This window comes from Narcine bancroftii, chromosome 3 (genome assembly GCF_036971445.1).
Source record: "Narcine bancroftii isolate sNarBan1 chromosome 3, sNarBan1.hap1, whole genome shotgun sequence".
Taxonomy (NCBI): Eukaryota; Metazoa; Chordata; class Chondrichthyes; order Torpediniformes; family Narcinidae; genus Narcine; species Narcine bancroftii.
In genome coordinates, this window is record NC_091471.1 from 112,767,836 (window position 1) to 112,788,858 (window position 21,023).

Genomic DNA, 21,023 nt, shown 5'->3' on the forward strand with positions numbered 1-21,023 from the left:
TTGAAACCAGCTTATGAAGAGAATAAAAATGGTTTGCAAGAGAGGGAACATTATCAATTAGTTGAAATTGATATTGATGATGATCAAGTTAATAGAGATTTGGAGGAAGCTCATCATATTTGAAATGTTTTACTTTTGATGATTCTTTTATTGTTCTGTTCGGGGAAAGGTGGTATTGTTCATTTCTCCTTCCAAAGTTGTTGGCCATTTTGTGGCATTGGTCACTTCTCGTCATAGTAGAAGGAGTAATACAGTACTTTTTTTTTCCTGAGGTTTTTTTTTCCTTTTATGATTTCTTCCTTTTTTTTGGTCTTATCTTTTTCTGTTTAGTAAAGAGGTAGAACATTTATTTCAGATTGACCATATCAGGCATGGAAGTTTAATGGTATAGATTAAAATGTTGTCTAATTTAAATTTTGCAACATTTAATGTTAATGGGCTCAATATCACAATTAAGCATGAGAGAGTTTTGACCTATATTAGAAACAGTAATCTTCTGAGTTTAATAAATTGGAGAAGGAGATAGAGTTATTAGAAAAAGAAATACAGAAGAATTCAACCGAAATTAAAAAGATACAATTGATTAATAAGAAATTATGGTATTATTCATTACAAACTTAAAAGTTTGAAAAATTACTACCTAGAACTAATCAAAGATATTATGAATTAGGGGAAAGGGCACATAAGGTTTTAGCTTGGCAGTTGAAATTGGAACAGGCTTCAAGAACGATTAATGTGGTTAGGAAAGATTCTAAGATTAAGAAAAAACCCCAAAAGATAAATGATGTATTTAAGGAATTTTATGAGAAATTGATTTTTCTGAATTAGGGAAGGATGAAGCTAAAACTGACAATTTTTTAAATCTAATATTAATCTACCTTCTTGGAGCAATTGGAATATTAATGTGGAAACTCCATTTACTTATAGAGAGATAAGAGAAGCACTTCAATCCATGCTTAATGGTGAAGATGGATTTTTCTGTGGAATTTTATTTAAAAATTCAGGATTTGATAATACCTTTGTTAATGGAAGCATTGAAACAGGCGATGGAGGTTCATTCATTTCCGGATTCTTTTTCTCAGGCAATTATTAGTTATTCTTAAAAAAGATAGAGATCCTTTGAAAGTTGAATCTTATAGACCTATTTCATTATTAAATTTGATTATAAGATTGTAATGGCAGGTAGCAAATAGATTGGCAAAATTTTGATTCATTTAGATCAAGCTGGATTCATAAAAACTCATTATTCTGAAGATAATATTGTTAAATTGATTTTTTTAAATTCATATTTCTCAGGAGTAACCCAACCTATATCATTAGATGCTGAAAAAGCATTTGATAGAGTAGAATGGAGTTTTTTTTGTTTAAAGTACTGGAAAAGTTTAAATTTGGACCTGTATTTATTGGTTGGATTCAGGCTCTATATAAAAATCCTATCGCTAGAGTTGTGACAAATGGGCAGGTATCTTTGCCATTTGTACTGGAAAGATCTACTAGATAAGGCCGCCCATTGTCACCAGCTCTTTTTGCATTAGTTATTGAACCTTTGGCACAACTGATAAGGCAAGATAACAATATTAAGGTATATCTGATGAGTTTAAAATTAATTTGTTGGACAATATTGTTTTGATATATTTAACAGAACCTCAGAAATCTTTAAAACAGCTATATAATAAAATTAATTGGGAAAAAAAGTGAGATTATGTCACTGTCTGAGGAGGATTACACTTGTTGCAAAAATGTTGTTAAATTTAGATGGTCAGCTCAAATTAAGTATTTAGGTGTTAAAGTAGAGAATAATTTTAATCATTTGTATGAATTAAATTACTTACCTTTGTTTTATAAAATTAAGAATAATTTAAATCAATGGAAAGATTTACCGATAACATTAATAGGTAGAGAAAACGGTATTAAGATGAATGTTTTCCCCAGATTACAATATTTTTTTCAATCTATTCCTTGTAAAGTTCCTAAATTTTTTAAAAAAAATTGAGTTCTATTTTAAGGAAATTTTTGTGGAAAGATAAGATGGCAAGGATGTTTTTACAAAATTTAACTTGAAAATATGAGTTACAGCTTCCAAATTTTCAAAATTATTATAAAGCAGCACAATTAAAAGTTTGATTTGGGAAAATTATTGGTATAGGCAAATAGTGAATTATCTCAAATTGGTGAGAAGAAGATAGATCAATTTATTTATAAATGGAATCCTAAATTGTTACATCATTATAAGTCACCTATTTTAATACACTTGATTAAATTATGGAATTGTGACGGCGCACATCCTCGTGGTGAACCAGCCCCACTTGTACTGCCGCACTGGCTAGGCTGCTGTGATAAGATGGCGCCGTTGGGGGACCTCCATGCCTCATGTATTAGGCCAAGGTGCGCTCCTCGGGTGAGTGTGGTGACGTCACTGCCGACGCGGGGCCGGAGCTCACGCCGCCCTTAAAGGGGCATGCGCAAAGTTCAAATAAACAGTTCGTTTGAAACCTCCAACGTGGTAGTGCTGTGTTTCATTCTGTGTAGCAGCTGCTACAATGGTGACTCCAGCAAGTCCAGATGGTTTTCTGGCCTCCCGATATGGATTCCGCAGCAATCAACACGGTTGCAGTGAAACTTTCCCCCTTCTGGACACATCGCCCACGCACTTGGTTCAGGCAGGCGGAAGCGCAGTTTTGCCTCCGACACATCACATCAGACGCTATGATGTTCTACGATATTGTGAGCACGCTCAATGAAGAAACCGCAGCAAGCGTGGACAACCTCATTCACGACCCACCGGAGGAAGGTAAATACCTCGGTCTCAAAAGCCTCCTCCTCAGCACCTTCGGCCTCTCCTAGCGGCAACGCGCCACCCGGCTCCTACACCTGGATAGTCTGGGCAACAGAACCATATCTGCCCTCATGGATGAAATGCTGGCGCTAGCAGAGGGCGACAGATCCTGCTTGATATTCGAACAGGCTTTCCTTGAACAGATACCTAAGGACATCCAATTCCTGCTGGCAGATGAGGATTTCTCAAATCCACGCAGAGTTGCAGCCCGCGCAGACGTCCTCTGGCGGACCAAGTGAGAAAACGAGACCGCCCTTAGCCAAATCACCTGCCCAGGACCCAATCAGCCGTAAGCGCCCCCCAAACACAGGCCAGAAGAACACCATCCCACCTGGTGTTTCTACCATCAACACTGGGGTCCCAAGCCCACAAGTGCAGACAGCCCTGTTTGTTCCAGGGAAACGGCCCGGCCTGTTGCCGTTAATGGCTGCAGCGGCTGGCTACGCGAACAGCCTTCTGCATGTGGTTGATAAGTCCAGTGGCCGACTGATCAGACACCGGAGCAGAACTGAGCTCCCCCCGACTGCCCTCAAGACCCGCACCCGCGCACAGGGCCCAACCCTACGGGCGGCCAAAGGATCCTCCATCAAGACTTTCGGCACATGCAGCACACAGATCTAGATTGGCAAGGACAAGTTCCGCTGGAAGTTCGTACTGGCCTCTGTGGGCACAGCGCTGTTGGGAGCCAATTTCCTCTGGGCGCACAGCCCGTTGGTGGACATCAAATGCAAGCGGTTGGTACATGCCCGCAGCTTCCAATCCATCCGTCTCAACGCCACAGATGCTGCGGCCCGGGAATAGCTTACATCCGCACCCCCAAGGACGAGTACTCTCGCATGCTCGACGAGTTCCCCTCCATCCTGCAACCACAGTTTACTTCCACCATGCCCCAACATGGAATCTGCCACCATATTTTGAACCAGGGCCCCCCTTCATGCCAAAGCCAAATGGTTGCCCCCCGAGAAGCTGCAACTGGCAAAGGATGAGTTCTCCCGACTGCAGGAGTTGGATTATCCGTAGATCGGATAGCCCTTAGGCCTCCCCCCTCCACATGGACACAGGGGTTGGCGCCCGTGCGGGGACTACCGTCGCCTCAATGATGTGACCACACCAGACCGATACCCCATCCCGCACATCCAGGATTTTACAGCCAACTTACACGATGCCTGGATTTTCTTGAAGGTCAACCTGGTAAGGGGTTACCAACAGATCCCAGTCCACCCCGACGACATCGGCAAGACGGTGATCATCACCCCGTTCTTCCTATTTGAGTTCCTGCGGATGGCCTTCGGCTTTAAAAATGCAACCCAGACATTCCAACGCCTGATGGACGCAGTGGGCAAAGACTTGGACTTTGTGTTTATCTATCTCGATGACATCTTCGTCGCCAGTCGGGACCACGATAAACACAAGGTCCATCTCCGTGCGTTGTTCGCCCGTCTGGCAGAGCTTGGCCTCACGTCAACGTGGCCAAGTGCCAGTTCGGCAAGCAGTCCTTGCAGTTCCTAGGCCATACCATCTCCATGGTCGGAACCGCCCCGGCACCCAAGAAGGTCGCAGTTCCTGAAGCCCGACACCCTCAAAGGTCTACAGTAGTTTGCCGGCATGGTCAACTTTTACCACTTTTCATCCCGGGAGCCGCTCACATCATGCAGCCGTTGCTCGCACTTGTCGTCGCCAAGAACAAAACCTTGGAATGGACGGAAGAGGCCGAGAACCCTTTCATTGCGATAAAGTCGCCCTGGCGAGTGCCACCGTACTAGCCCACCCGCAGCCAGACGCCCACACCGTGCTCTTGGTGGACACGTCAGCCACGGCCGTCGGGGGCGTCCTGGAGTAATCAGTCAACGGCCAGTGGTGCCCGCTTGCCTTCTTCAGCAGGCACCTCCACCCCCCAGAAATGAAATACAGTGCCTTAGACAGGGAACTCCTGGCCCTGTACCTGGCCATCAGACACTTCCGGTACTTCCTGGAGGGCAGGCCATTAACCGTTTTCACTGACCACAAACCACTCACTCAGGTCCTCACTATGTCAAAGGACCCATGGACTGCGCGCCAGCAGCGGCATCTGTCCTATGTATTGGCCGCTACAGAATGTGATAAATGAAGAAATAGGTACACAAGGGAAAATTTCAGGGAAGACACCTTTGTATCAGAATAAACTTTTTCCTTTTACGCTTAATAATCAGTTTTTGAAATTATGGGACCAAAAAGAAATTAAAATTGTACAAGATTGTTTTGGAGTGGGCTATTTTATTTCTTTTGAAATGAAAGAGAAATATGAAATACCGTCAAATTTTTTTTTGTTATTTCAAGTTGGAGCTTTATTATTGGATAATTTTGGTTATACTTTAAGATTATCTGGACAATTTCATTTTGAAACTTTACTTATAGTAGGTGGGAAGAAGAGATGTATATCTGAAATGTATTTGCTATTTCAGAGTAAAATGCTTAAGTTAGATTTGCAAAAGTCTAGGTTAAAATGGGAAAAAGATTTAGGGATTAACATTAATCAAGATAATTGGAGGAATATATGTAAAGATAGCATGACTAAGATTATTAATATGAGATATAGATTAGTTTATTATAATTTTATACATCAATTATATTTAACCCCGGAAAAATAAAGAGATATAATTTATCTTCTTCAGATTTATGTTTTAGATGTCGGAAGGAGGTAGGTTCTTTTTCACATTCTACTTGGTTATATGATATTGTAAAGTCTTTTTTGAATGTGACTTAAAGAATCATTTGAACATACTTTTAAGTTTAAAATTCTGTTGGGATTCATTATTACTTTGTTAGGTAATTGAGTTTGGAATTGAGGTTGACTAGATTTCAAATAGCATTTTTGAGATTAGCATTAGCTGTCGCTAGAAAATGTATAGCGATTACATGGAAAAATTAGATTGATTTGAGTTTACATAGATGGCATATGGAATTGAGATCTTGTATTCCATTTGAAAAAGTAACGTATTATTTACGTGATAATTTTTTTTTAAATCGGAAAGTATGGGGCCCTTATTTGGATTATATGGGTTTAAAATTGTGAATTCTCTGGCCATGCTGTGGTGGTGGTGTTTTAATTCATGGTACTTAATTATGTTATTGTGGTTTATATCTCCTTTTGTTTCTTTCTGTTTTTTTGTTGGGTTAGGTATGGAGGGATTTATATACACCATTTTTATTATTGTTTGTAATGTTTGTCTTTTTTGATTAGATGTATCATAGTTTTCAAATTTTAAATAAAATATTCAGAAAAAGATATTGCAATTGTACAAAGTACAGTGTCATCTTTACTATTTACACAACAATTAATGATTTATAGACCAGCAACCAATATCTTTATCCTTGAACTGTAGCATTTAGAAGACTACTGTAAAAGAATAATGCAGATCTAAAATAAACAATACAAAAAACAGCCTAATTGTAATTGTAGTAGGAGGGTAAAACAAGTAAGAACATTAAACTTTATTGGACATGCTACAGTCTAAATTGTACTACCCTTATTGATGTTTCTGTATATATTTTATTCCATAGAATGAGGAAGGAATTATGTGTATATTATGATAACATGGTACTCAATTCATGCATCTAAAATTGTATTACCTTGAATTGTGCCCTTGTGAAAGACATAGGTATATACTTTATCATCATCATGAGCAATAAAGACTCCTTTATCCATTGTGAAATGGTCCCAGAGAATGTTTCTGACAGTTGTGGGAAAATTTGGGATCTCATATGCACTATCATTCACCTTTAAAAGTCCAAGGTTAGTAAGAATCAAAATCATTTGTTCAAAATTAAAAACAAAATATATATACACACACATGCTGACATCGTTCTAGAATCACAAGAGGTTTTGCTGTGAAAACAAGGTTCTGCAGTCTAGCCATAAAGATATTATTTAAAAATTAAATTAACACATTTGGAACATTTTATTTAATTATAATATTGTCACTCCAGCTCCCCCCTTTAAAATTTTTTTTTCTTTTTTTAATCTAAGAAGAAAAACTAAAACAGTAAGATAATGTCACAATACTCTGATGCCCAATGACACTGAAGGGATCAGTACTCACTGGGCAGTAGATAAATCCATCACACTTGTCATCAATGAATGCCATTCTGGTTCCAGTGGGATCAGGGAAAACTTTACGGATACCGACTGAATGCCGATATTCATTCACGTATTGCCAGTCCTCAATATAGAAATACTGGATGATGCCAGTCTGAAACAAGGAAGTCATGAAAGTATCATCAATGATCATAAGCAATTTGGTGAAATTTGTGATTAAGATGTACATCACCTGTTGTAACTTGTAAGCATGGCTCTAAATTTTATTTTCCAAGATCATCAATATCAATAAGGTTCCAAATTGAAGAGGCTGCCTGAGCAGATATTTGAGATCACCCTTTGACGGGCAACATTTCATGTAGAATTTAAACAATGAAATGTCTCCCTTTATAAGGATGATTTCATATCTGTCTACAGGTAGCAGATGCTCAAGGCTTGTGTCCAGATGACTAATAATCATTTCACTAAATCTTGCCTCCAAGCTTCCAGTTTTCTGATTATATGAAAAAAAAGAGGCCACTGATTCTATGCTGGATGTTAAAGTAAACCCATCAATCCCATTCTGAAGAAGGGCTAAGAACTTTGGTTATATATCCTTACCTCCTGTAGATGTTGCGCAACCTGCTGAGTTCCTCCAGCATTTCTGGGTTTTTAATCACAATTCCATTCCCCACTCATTTTCCCATAACCTTTTACATTAAACTGGATTCTTCTATAACTCAGTGTGGGAATTTTCAGTAGCCAATTAATCTAACATCAGAACATTTTGAGATGTGGGACGAAGCCAGAGGACCAGGGAAACCCATATGGTCATATGAAAGCTTCACAAAGGCAGCACCAGAAGTCAGAATCAAACCCACATCATTGTAACTGCTGCACTACCTCTTCCATCCTAGGAGTGTCACTGGGGCAATAGTTCAGCAATATAACTTTACTTCTAACTAACAATGTAATTGTATCGTCAGGATTTAAACCAGTGTAACATCAACTATCTAGAGAGGTACTAGATCCATTGCATCTCCTGCATAACAGGTTTGATTGAAATATTTGCTTTACAGTTTCCATGCCTGGACAAGCTATTTGGCTTCAGCGCTGTTCGTGAAATGTCATGATTCGAGGTTCTTTATGGCACACAGCAAGGGGAATTAGATCACAATGAAGGTAAAAGCTCAGTGAATGTCAGGGCATTAATGATGGTGTGAAAGAGCTACAGTAGTATTAAAGGAAATGAAAGGCCAAAAGTGAGGCATTCGTGATTTAGAAATATCCAATTACAAATGGCCTGAAGGAATTATTTTTAAATCTAGGGACAGATGCAGAAATGCATTAGAAGAAAAAATAAGGCTGTGAGGAATTTGTGCAGACATTGTTTCATCTGTGAACAACACTGAAACAGATTAACTAAGAACTCAGATTTTTTTGATATACTACTATTTAATTATACCAGGTCAACAACAATAAAAATTCTATTTGGGTTTGATGGAAGATTTAAATGTCTGAAGCTTTTATTTTGAAAGGCTGGATATTAGAATATTACATATCATAGCAGGAGGCCATTCAGTCCATTAAGCTGGAGTGTTTTACTTTAATAGGTATTTAGTATCTCAGCCACATCATCTGGGACAATTATGCAGTGCAGAGGCTGGTGACCATTTTTGGCAAGGATTATTAAAGAAATCAACTCCAGTGGAGATTATATGACATTAGCAGAGAACTCACATCTGTTCCATAGATCAAGAAGTCAGCAGTAAGCGCATGACATGTTACACGGCACTTGTCATCATGTTCAGGAAAAAGACGAGTTTCTCTTTCCTCCTGTGCTTCAATACCTTCCATTTCAATCTGCAAAAGAATCAGTTTGTCAATGACCTATTTGCTATATACTGCAAAATTTTAACTTCAATGAACTCAAAACTGTTTTCAAGTGGAATAATGTGACAAATTCTGGAAGATCAAAAGATACACAAGATAATTTTCAATTAATTTGAAATAATTTATTTGATGGTATCTCATACTACAAAGAGCATTGGAAAGTGAGAAAAGTCATTCTAGCCACCAAGACTAATGCATCTATGCTCCATATATAATTATGGTATAATCAACATTTCTTTCCTCCTTAACAAGCAGGATTGATTCCTCAAATTAAAGGAACAGGAAACATGCTCTTTCACATACAAAATAAAGAAACTGCTGGAAGTATTCACTAGGTTGAAAGACTCAGGGTTAATACTTCAGGTGGCAGATATGATTAATTATACGAGTTCTGTGACTTAGTGTTTCTGCCTGAAACCATAATTGTAACAAAATGCCTTCAGGCACAATGATCATGTGCTGAAGTCATAAAAAAAAAACATTAAGAACTTCAACAGAAATTAACAAAGGAAAATTCTAATGAGGGCAAATAAAGGTTCTTTACAGGCAGTTACAAGAAAATTTATAATGGAGAATAATGAAATATCCTGTCTCTCAAAAAAAACCAGAAAACAGGAACAGAATCTTTGAACCAAAAATTATGCCAAATAAAGTAATCCCATCTGCCTGCACATGGTCTGTATTCTCTATTCCTTCTGTTCACATAACTGTCAAAATGCCTGCCATAAGTGCTTCTTTATTATTAATTAATGAAAAAGGCACAGGCTGATGAAGGAGAGTCAGTTGCAGTCTGCATAAAATTTCAATGGTTTGGCCAAGTGAAAAGAACAGTATTAAATCTGGAGAAAGCTGGAGCGAACAAACAAGGCAACAAAATACACAGTAAATAGCAAGATACTGAGAAGTGTCAAGGAACAGAATTACCTTATAGAGCAAGGTTGAAATATTATTAGAAGTAGATAATGTTTAAGAAGATATAATAGGTACCTTCCTTTTGTGAACAAAAGATTTTTAAGAGAACTGAATGATGCACTAGTAATGCCCAACTTGAATATTATGTGCATATACTGTCATACCTTATAGCAAACATGAAGCACCAGAAAGGGATTATTATTATCACTGACAAAAGACAAAGGAGGAAAAACCCAACACCCAACCCCAACCAACCAATTTTCCCCTGCAACCGTGTCTGCCTGTCCCGCATCTGACTTGTCAGCCACAAACGAGCCTGCAGCTGACGTGGACATTTACCCCTCCATAAATCTTCGTCTGCGAAGCCAAGCCAAAGAAGAATTTAGCTATAATTTAGAACATTTGATTACAAAATAGACATTCTCTTTAGCTCAAAGGAGACATAGGGAAGAATTAATCAAGATGTATAAAAACACAAGAATCCTAGGTATAGTAAATATGAAGCAAGTATTTTCCTTAGCTGCAAATTCAATAGCAAGGGGCAGCATGGTCAAAATCTGGCACTGTCTGTAAGGAGTTTGTACGTTTTCTCTGTGTCTGTGAGGGTTTCCTCCAGGTGCCCCAGTTTCCTCCCACCCTTCAAAATGTATCAGAGTTGTAGGTCAAATGGGTGTAATTGAGCGGCACAGGCTCATTGGCCAAAAGAGCCTGTTACTACGCTGCATGTCTAAATTAAGTGGGAACAAATTTATAATAGGTTAGAGGCAAGTAGAGAAAGGTGATAGAGACCTAAAACTCAGTCTGAGAGTATGGTGGAAACAGAAACTCATATTACATTTTAAAAATATCTGAATGATCAACTACAATGCTGTGGAGAGTGAGCCGGGGCGTGACATTAATCTGAATAGCTTTCGTTCAGCTATTATGGTCATGCTGTGCCACATGGCTTTATTCTTGGTGCTGTTACTGTCAATGATTTTAATTGTTTAGTCATCTGATTATTTTTATTTGCCAGTTGTGGAGAGGCAAACTTCATTTTAAAGATGTGTAAATTTGTGCTTTTGTTTCAGACAAATTAGTTATATATTTGTATAAGACTATTCCATGGTTATGGATTATCCCAAATACAGCTAGACCAGATAAACGTTTCTTTTTAACTAAAGCAAAACTTATTGACCAGTTGATTTCAATAAATTACCCTTTCTGAATAATCTGATTTATACCTGCTGCATAACTGGGAGCATAAAATCGAAGCTGGAATTGATCTACAAATAAAAAAAAAAAAAATTTATTAGCCCTTGGAGTTATTTCAAATGTAATATTATGGGGAAGTTGCACAGAAAAAAAATCTTGACACTATGCCGAAGAACTATTACATTACATATAAAGTTTTATCAATCATTAACACTGCTCATGTAGGCAGGATCAATGGTGCCTGCCCAGGATGGTTTTTGTATTAATACTGGAGTGCTGTGAGATGAAAACACTTCATGAATAATAATAGTGTCTTTTCTACTCCAATTTCAAGAAACCTTCTACCAAAATATTTGGCAATTCATTTTGCATGTTGGGGACTTTACCAACCAGTTTCACTTTTTGATTTCAAGAAAAATGCTGTATTGGAGAATTGTATTTTAAAGGGTTGAATGTGGTGGAAATGTTCTCAGGTGCATCTATTTCAATGCAAGGAGTATTGTAGGAAAGGAGCGTAGATTAGCACATGGAATTATGACATTATGGCCATCAGTGAAATTTGGTTACAGGATGGGCGCGACTGGCAGTTCAATATTCCGGGCTTCTGTTGCTTTGGACGCGATAGAATGGGGAGATGAAAGGGGAAGGAGTAGCATCAATTGTCAGGGAAAATATCACAGCTGTGCTTAGGCAGGAAGGCCAGAAGGCTTGTCTACTGAGGCTATATGGAATGGAAAAGGAGTTGTATTATACACCGCCAAATAGTCCGTGAAAATTGGAGGAGCAAATCTGTAAAGAGATATCAGACAGTTACAGGAAACAGAGTTGTGATATTAGGAGATTTTAATTTCCACATATTGACTGGGACTCCAATACTGTAAAAGGGCTGGATGGATTAGAGTTTGTCAAATGTGTTCAGGACAGTTTTCTGAATCAATATATCAAGGTACCAACTAAAGAGAGTGCAATATTGGATCTTATATTGATGAACAAGACAGGTCAAGTGAGGGGTATATGGAGGGGAATATTTTGGGTCCAATGAGTTATTTAGTTTCATTAATTATGGAAAAAGTTAGGTCTGGACCTCAGGTTGAGATTCTAAATTGGAGAAAGGCCAATTTTATGAAAATGAGAAAGGATCTAAAATGCATGGATTGGGATAGGTTGTTTTCCGGCAAGGATGTGCGAGGTGAGAAGAGGACCTTCAAAGGAGAAATTATGAGAGTACAGAGTTTGTGTGTTCCTGTCAGGATCAAAGGCAAGGTTAGAAGGTTTTGGTAACCTTTTGAGGGATATTGGGGATCTGATTTGGAAGGAGAAAGAGGTGTAAAACAGGTATAGGAGCAAATGAGGTACTTGAAGTGTATAAAAAAAATGCAAGAAAACCTCAAAAAAGAAGGCTAAAAGAAGACATGAGGTTGCTTTGGCAGATAATGTGAAGGTAAACCTGAAGTATATTAGAGTAAAAGGATAGTGACAAAATTGGTTCCCTAGAAGATCAGATTGGTCATTTATGTGTGGAACTTCATGAGATGGGAGAGATCTTAAAAGTTTTTTTGCATCAGCATTTCCTAGGAAATTGTATTTAGGGAAGGAAGGGAAACGAGCAGTAGTGGCATAGAAAATATAGAGATTAAGGAGGAGGAGGTTCCTGCTGCCTTACAGCGAATAAAGGTAGATAAATCCCCCAGGCCTGACAATGATATTCCCTTAAACCTTGAGGGAGACTAGTGTAGAAATTGCTGGGGCCCTGGCAGAAATATTTTAAATGACCTTTACCAAGGGTGAGGTGCTGGAGGATTGGAGGGTATCTCATGTTCTGTTGTTAAAAAAAAAGGGTCCAAAAGTAAACCAGGAAATTTCAGGCTGATGAGCATCATGTTGGTAGTAGGTAAATTAATCGAGGTCTTCTGAGAGATTGGATGTACAAGTATTTGGACAGGGAAGGGCTGATTAAGGATAGTCAGTATAGCTTTGTGCATGGTAGGTCGTGTTTAAAGAATCTTATAGAGTTTTTTTGAGGAGGTTGTCAAGAAAGAAAAGGAAGGAAAGGCTGTGGATATTGTCTACATGGACTTTAGTAAGGCCTCTGACAAGGTTCCACATGGAAGGTTAGCTCAGAAAGTTCAGACACTAGGTAAGCATGGAGAGATTGTAAATTGGATTTGAAATTGGTTGTATGGGAGAAGTCAGATGGCGATAGTGGATGATTGCTTCTCAGACTGGAGGACTGTGACTGGTGTGCCTCAGGGATCTATACTGGGACCATTAGCATTTGTTGTTTATACCAAAGATCTGGATGATAATGTGGTAAATTGGATCAGCAAGTTTGCTGATGACACTAAGATTGGAGGTGTTGTGGACAGCGAGAAAGGCTTTCAAAGCTTGCAGAGGGATCAGGACCAACTGGAAAAGTGGGCCAGAATCTGGCAGATGCAATTTAATACAGACAAGTGAGAGGTGTTGCATTTTGGAAGGACAAACCAAAGACATACACAGTAAATGGTAGGGCACTGAGGAATGTGGAGGAGCAAAGGAATCTGGGAATACAGATACATAATTCACTGAAAGTGGTGTCACAGGTAGACAGGGTTGTAAAGAAAGATTTTGGCATCTTGGTCTTCATAAATCAAAGTATTGAGTATAGGAGTTGCGATGTTATGGTATAAGACTTATGTTATAAGACATTGGTGAGGCCAAGTTTGGAGTATTATGTGCAGTTCTTGTTGCTTAACTACAGGAAGAATGTCAGTAAGATTGAAAGAATGTAGAGAAGATTTACTAAGATGTTGCTGGGTCTTCAGGAGATGAGTTACAGGGAAAGATTAATTCCTTGGAGTGTAGAAGAATGAGGGGAGATATGATAAGAGGTTTACCAAATTATGAGGGGTATAGACAGAATAAATACAAGTAGGCTCTTTCAACTTAGATCAGGAGAGATAAATACGAGAGAACATAGCTTTAGGGTAAAGGGGAAAGGTTTAGGGGAAACTTCTTTACTCAGAGAGTGGTGGTGGGGATGAATGAGCTGCCATCAGTCATAGTAAATGCAGGCTTACTCTTACATTTTAAGAATAAGTTGGATAGATACATGGATGGGAGACTCTTGAGGGTTATGGACTGGGTGCAGGTTGAATGGACTAGCGAAATATTTCGGCACAGACGAGAAGGGCTGAATAGTCTGTTTTCAGTGCTATGGTTCTAAATACAATTTATTTGAATTCAGAATCTGTCTCAGCTTGGGAAACAATGCAATAATAATTCAATGTCCAATATGCTAATGTAATTATTATATATCAAAATAAATAAAGGAAGAGTTTAATAACATAAAATGTTGCTTGATGATAAAGTTTTCAGTTTAAAACAAATCCCCTTAAAGACAGATACAAATTTCTATCTATGCTTTTATATAAGCAGATTGATTGTTTCTGCAGTAGTTTTGTTTTAAATTATGATTTTTTAAAAATATACTTTACATTATAAACAAAATTCAGTACCAAGAATCAATACAGGTATTCATAACATTCCATTAAGATGCTGAAATATTGATCTCACAAATAAGAGGAAACTTGAACTATTAGGTTTAGTGGATGATGTTCTGAATATTTTGCTAATTTAACTCCTTTGACCATTTTTAACCTTAATACAAACTCTGATTATCCAAAATAGGATTATCTGAAATCTTCAGTTACCCCAAAAAATTTTGGACCTTGAAATGACATTTGTTTAGCACCAGAAAATTTTTTCAGTTAATTGAGGATTTCAGAAAAATCAGAAATCTTCATTTATCCGAAAAATTTCAAAGCTAAAATGACATTACTTCACCTCCAAAAATTTTTTGGATAAATAAGGATATCCGAAACAATCAGAAATCCTCAGTTATCCAAAATTAATTTTGGACTGAACTGATATCACAGGTGGAAAAAGTTTGGAATTTTGAAAAAAAAACTTCTGAGTAGAATTTTGAGTTTTTGGTGTTGGATTTAAACTTATTTTGTTCATGTTGGCTTTTGGTGAGAATGAAACATTATTTTATGTTAAAAAGCCTTCCATTGTTGTTTGATGTTGTTTAAACACTGTTACGAGTGATTTGCTGTTGCTGCTGGGCTGTTTTAAAAAAAATCACTAGTTATCCAAAAATATTGTTTATCCGAAATAGGCCTGGTCCCAACCATTTTGGATAATCAGAGTGTATGTATTAGATCAGCAGCAATGGTAATAACCAAGACAATGTTTTTTTTCAAAACACTAATTTTTATTATTAATTATTAATAACAAAAATTCTCAATTGTCTCAAAATGTAAGTGTGTGTGTGTGTGTGTGTGTGTGTGTGTGTGTGTGTGTTAAAACCCAAACAATTACAGTTTAAGCTTGATTCTAAAGAGATGTTTTTAAAGTTTAGTCTCAGAAAGCTTTTGTTGAAACTTTAAATCTTTACTGCTCTTTAAAAGCAACTATGAAGTAAGTATGAAGCATCAGATTTTAAATTGTTGCTCAAAAGCAATATGAAGTATTTTGAAACATCAAGTCATCAGACCTCTTTAAAACTCTCAAATTTATTTTATAGAGTTGTTTTCAGAGCAATGTTTCTTCAAGCAAATAATTTTTTTCTCTCTTGCACAGAAATTTTGGAATCTGTGTTCCACATGAAGCATCTGTCTCTTTTCCAAAGAGACATTTTCTTCCATGATGATTTCACAAACCCAGAAAAAGGCTACATGAAGTGGCCATATGAAAATGAACCTAGTAGAATTCTATCCTCTTTTCCAAAGAGACAGCAAAGTGGCTAAAGTCTTCAAAACCACTTTCCTAGTGTTCCTCCTTTTCATAAGAAGAACATAAGCAGCATTTTTAAAAAATACTGCATTTAAATCCTGTGGGACTTACAGGATGGTCAAGCCCCTTTAATCCCGTGTTATCTACAGGATGGCCAGGCTTCTTCTGGTCTCAAAATGCCTCTTATTCCAGTAATATGTTTCTCCTTAAATTCTCATCAAATGACATAATTTCTCCAAATGCATGAATCATTCCAAGATGGCCTTTTGAAGTTACTTCCAGTTAATTCACATCTATATGCTAAAAGCATCTCTGTCCATTTATAAGTGGATATGACTCCAGATAGCCTGTTAATCATGGAATTAAAATTGCTGCTTGTATGAACAGCTGCCAGCAGAATGCTGTGTGTACACACAAATGCTTTTCAGCCAATACCCATTGTTCTTGAGTTTCAATTAAGAAGCCACTTCAGCTTTATTGCATTGTTTTCCTAGACGCTTCGACTCAAAAATGGCTTCTCTCTCTCTGAGTCCAACTGTGTCTCTGTGTGAACTTGAAACATTCCCTCACTAAAATATCTATCTATCTATATATATTTAATATTTTAAGATTAATATTAGCACAAATCCATTACAGGAGTTGTACTGTATATACTCGGACTGAGTCCATAAGTAAACTACATTCCGAACACCAGTACGAACTAGCTGGTGGTTGGGTATAAAACCAGTCCTAGAAAACGGGGACATGAAGTATATGCGCTTGCTGGTAGACCCTGAAAACTGGGATAGTGAGTATATATGCTTGTGGGTAATCTCTGAAAACAAAGGAGACCAAAGGGGTAAATCTTATTAAAGTCTGGAAAATAATTACCAGAAGATAAACAATCCTATGGAGTTGGTAAATAGCACAATAAAAAAAGGACATGCTGTGAGCTCATGATTAATTTGCACATTGCAAACAATCTGTAGGAATCATACATTGTAAGTCTTACGCTTTTTCACAAAAATAGTGATCAAAATATATTCTTCAATGGAGAAAATGAAGAAAAAAATAATACACAGTGGAAAGTTTTGTAGCAGTTAATAGCAACTCAAAATAAACCAGAAAAATGTTTTATGTATACTTACAGGCATGTACATACAAATTGTTCTTTATACTTTTAAATGAAATTATATGTTCTTATTGCTTATAATGAATGTGTTGAACTTGGCAGACAATGAAACTAATTATGATGTACAACTAGAAGGTAAGCAGCATTGTGTGAGGTACCAAAATGTTCTTCTGGTCTAAACATGGAAAGATGGCTCATTACCAAGAATTGAAAGAACAGACTTGTCATTATGAATTTATTCCTCCACATGTTTACAAATACTCTTGTAAACCAATCATATTTTTTCCTGGATTGACAAATTGCTTGGCTGTATGTTTTTTGCTAATTAATCTTCAGTAGTTGTCTTGAGAATACTTAAGGATCCTTAAGACTGGATTCATCCCAATCTACAGTCAAGCTGTTTGGAAATTGTCCTTGAAATATTTTGGGTGTACCTCATATCAAGAAAACATAAAATTAATTGGAGTGTTTCTTGGAAGCTCAATTTGGAAATACCATATTTTCACTCACATAACGTGCATACGCATATAAATGTGCACACACATATTACATGCGGAAAATCTTAAACTATGTAAAAATATTCTCGTAGAGCATGCACATGCATAGATCACATGGGTGTAGTATTCTACATTCCAACTCACAAGAGCAATTTGCATTTACTTGAGAGAAGAGACAACACATTCCATATTCTCACTATCTGCCACAGTTAATCTCCTGCAATTTACAACCCATTAAACTACCCCCCCCCACCCCCAATGTGTCAATAGGCCATTATATAAAATGGTATCCTCCTGCAACACATTAACAAGCTTTGGAGAGGATCGAGAGGAATGAGATACAGTGGCTATTTGCAAGGATAGAAGGAATCAATTAAAAAGATCGAAGACAGGCTTCAGAGTTCAGCAGGATTTTAATTCTGTAATGATTTAAAAAGCCTTTCTTTGAAATAAACTTTATCTTGTCAAAAAGTGTCCAATTGAGAGATTTATGGTTTGATTTGATGTAATGAGGATGATTAAACTGATGCCATAGTGCAAAACCATCTTAACGTTGTCTCAGAGGCACTTGATATATTAATCTCCTCCTTCAGGGGATGGGTCTAGGCAATTAACATTGATAAGATGCAGTGCCCTTGCCAGAATATCCTGTTTCTCAGAATACCATGACACTGGTCAAAGAGATATTGCTGAGACTTCCAAGAACAAAATTTTGAAATTTCCCCATTTTGTATGTACCCAATTCCCACGTTTGTCCGTAAATTATACGTACGTTTCATTGCTGCTATTAGTTTCCCACGATCAATATAAATTGTGTGTGTTATTTCATTGCCTCCATAATTTTCCCATGCTCGCTGTAAATTATGTATGTTGTTTCATTGCCACTACTACTTTCCCATGCCCGCTATAAATTGTGCGCATTGTTTCAATGTGAAAAAATTCTTGTATAGTGCATACACACATATAACACGCAGGGGTTACCCAGTTTATAAAAAAATGCAAATAATGCATGGGTTATAGGTGTAAAAATATGGTACTTATTCACAAAAAATTTATGTTTGTATTTATATAAAATTAAACTGTCTAAAACATTTCTACGAGAGAGGAACAATTTCATTGTTTCAGTATTATAATATTCTAGTTTGATAAATCAGGCATTTACTAGAGCTAGAAAATCTGATTTAAAAATGGCAGTTTGGAAAGAAAAGTATAAAATTTGAATATCTTTCATATTTACCATATGTAGCTGAACTCTCGACTCAAAAAGAACCGCTGCATAGTCCGAATTCAAGCACATGTTAGTTACAGTACCCAAGTACTCCACGTCTTTCAGCTTCTCCACTCCTAACAATTTCAAACAGCAGCAAATACATTAGTGCTTCTTGGAATAAAATAACTTTCTTTGTCATTCAATAACATTTTGCAAATTTGGATAAATCCATAATACCAAAAGAATAACAAGCCAAGTTTAAGCAACAAATCTTCTTAATTTAAGTACAGGTAGTGACAGAATAAAGCTAACTGGAGGAAGTTATTGTCAAAGCAGAATTTTCTGCAAATGATGTCATTGTGGAAGTCTGGCACCCCCATGATCTAGTGCATTAGTGAACAGAGGGTATAGTAGGTGAAGTAGTAGCTTGGTGTCAATTATTTCAGTCATTAGCTGCCACTGCTGACTTCAGTTGTGTACAAGGACTATTATTTATAATCCTGTGCAATCTTTCCCTCGTGAATGTGGACATGTTTCATGATTCCTTTTTATTCAAGATTTTCTTGCGGGAGATTCTGAGATCACAATTTAAAAATAAGGATAATGCAGAAAAGAAACAAAATTCACTCAAATGGCTGTGAATCTTTGCGACTCTCTTTCTCAAAGAGTGGCAGAGGTAGGACACCAATGGGGATTGGTAGAAGCTGGATAAGTGTATTTTTCAGTTGCTTGAGACTTACTCTTATAATGCCTAACTAATACACCTGCATTAAGAATAAATAGTTTAAAAGATAAAAATTCACTCAACATGAAATTAGAATGACAATTGTCTTTGTTTCAGGTAACTCACTCCCCCCCCCCCCCACCTTTCCATTTCTTCTTTACCTTCCCCTATTGGCTTTTCTCTCCAACTCTCCCTCTCAAACTGCATGCCACTGTCTCCTAGCCATAAGTGGTCATAAGAATCTCTTGACCTGATGTCATTAAGGAGAGCAGCCTCCCAGGCAGGAGCAGGACCTTGGGCTCAGTGGCATTTCCTTCCCTCCCCTCTATTTCTCAAACTTTACCAACTAATAATAGTTTTTCAGTAAATGGGAATGACAGAAATAAGGAACAATTTAAAAAGTTTTGGGCATTTAATTAGACAATCTTAATATTTGAACTAATCAGAATCAAATTTAAACTTCATTTCATAGTTCCCACTACACATTTCCTTGTAGTAAAATAGTATTAAATAAATCCAAAGCATTTATTTTTATTTTTTTATCATTTTTTGTTATTTCCACAAGACATTCATGTTAACCTACGTTTCTCCCCAAGGATGTAAAACCAAGCTCGATTATTCATTCCAACAGCCACATGATAAGGGCCTACAGCGATAAAGTTAGGCTCCACTTCAACAGAAACTGTGATTTCTGGTTCCTAATGAAACACAGAATGCAAGATGGTAAGTCTGACAGGTTTATCATAATTAACATATACTTTAATGAAATTAGATCCAAGTTCATTCATTCACAAAAGATTAAATATGCCAAATAGTTTTGCTTTTGCAATAAGACAAATAATTCATCAGGAGGAATAAAAAGCATACCCATCCCTCATCTTAATACATTACAGAATGCTCCTGGAGTCGATGGGGAGTCTAATGGCAAAGCACATGTTCAGATGCACTTCATGTGCTCATGTTGCAATACGCACAGAAAATAACACATGCTCTTAGATAGCTAACATTCCCAAGCAGAACCACCAACTGCCATTAATATTGTCTGAGCCAATGCAACAGGTAAAAAATTAAGATTTCTATTAATCAGACAAATTGATACACATTATGACTTAACTGACAACACTTTAAATCAAACACTAAATAAATAGTCCTGAATCAGTAATAAATTCATGAGCCTGACAATTTTTTTTAAACAAAACCCTCTTTAGTTCAAGAATGTTTAAAAAAACAATTAGCATAAAATGGTGTAATATTGATATTATAAATAATAAAAGTTTGCAAAGAATAAATAGTTTTATAACTTTTTAATCTAAAAACTAGAGTTTGAATGATCTTTATAAATGCATACTCCTTCAACATGATTGGCTACTGTGACTTCCAGCAGAGAGGTCAAGAAAGCAATGCGGGTGCCACAAGCATCTCCAAGAACTGGAAGTTTTGTCAGGAAAACATGGAGTGTCCCACGCTGAGTAGATACAGCAAGCAACTGTCCATCATCTGTCCAAGATAGTTGATCCAGACCTGAAAGTTTGATATTAAAATATTATACACAATATCAGCTTATGTCCTTTCTTAGCACCTCTTCTATTGGCATTTTTTTTTATTACTGCTTCTCGCTTCCTCTCTCTGGCAATCAATCACATCTATCCGCTTACTCTTGCCAATCATTCCTGGTGGTCCAAATTAGGAATACACTTCTAGTCCAATTGAACAACTGTCCAACAAAGGTATGATTCTCTGATCATGACGAGAATTAGTTTTCACCTGCAAAGAAAAAGCTTGCGTTTATATGACCCTATCAGAATCTCAAAGTGCT

The 21,023-nt window shown here is 37.0% G+C and overlaps 1 protein-coding gene across 10 annotated transcripts in view; it reads right to left on the reverse strand.

Annotated features, from left to right (window-relative positions):
- The window catches only part of wdr19 (WD repeat domain 19), a 184,735-nt gene that overhangs the window by 99,511 nt on the left and 64,201 nt on the right, over positions 1-21,023 (reverse strand). For 8 of the 10 annotated variants that reach the window (XR_011353628.1, XR_011353629.1, XM_069924913.1 and 5 more), the window contains 7 exons: positions 20,556-20,728; positions 19,791-19,905; positions 18,511-18,617; positions 10,919-10,960; positions 8,631-8,753; positions 6,916-7,065; positions 6,446-6,593 (listed from right to left, as the gene is read on the reverse strand). Coding sequence is in view for 8 of the 10 variants with exons in the window: in XM_069924913.1 (XP_069781014.1) it covers positions 6,446-6,593; positions 6,916-7,065; positions 8,631-8,753; positions 10,919-10,960; positions 18,511-18,617; positions 19,791-19,905; positions 20,556-20,728 (858 nt within the window). In the remaining 2 variants the exon portion in view is untranslated. The remainder of the gene's footprint in view (positions 1-6,445; positions 6,594-6,915; positions 7,066-8,630; positions 8,754-10,918; positions 10,961-18,510; positions 18,618-19,790; positions 19,906-20,555; positions 20,729-21,023) is intronic. The other 2 variants (XM_069924914.1, XM_069924911.1) reach the window with 1 other exon arrangement.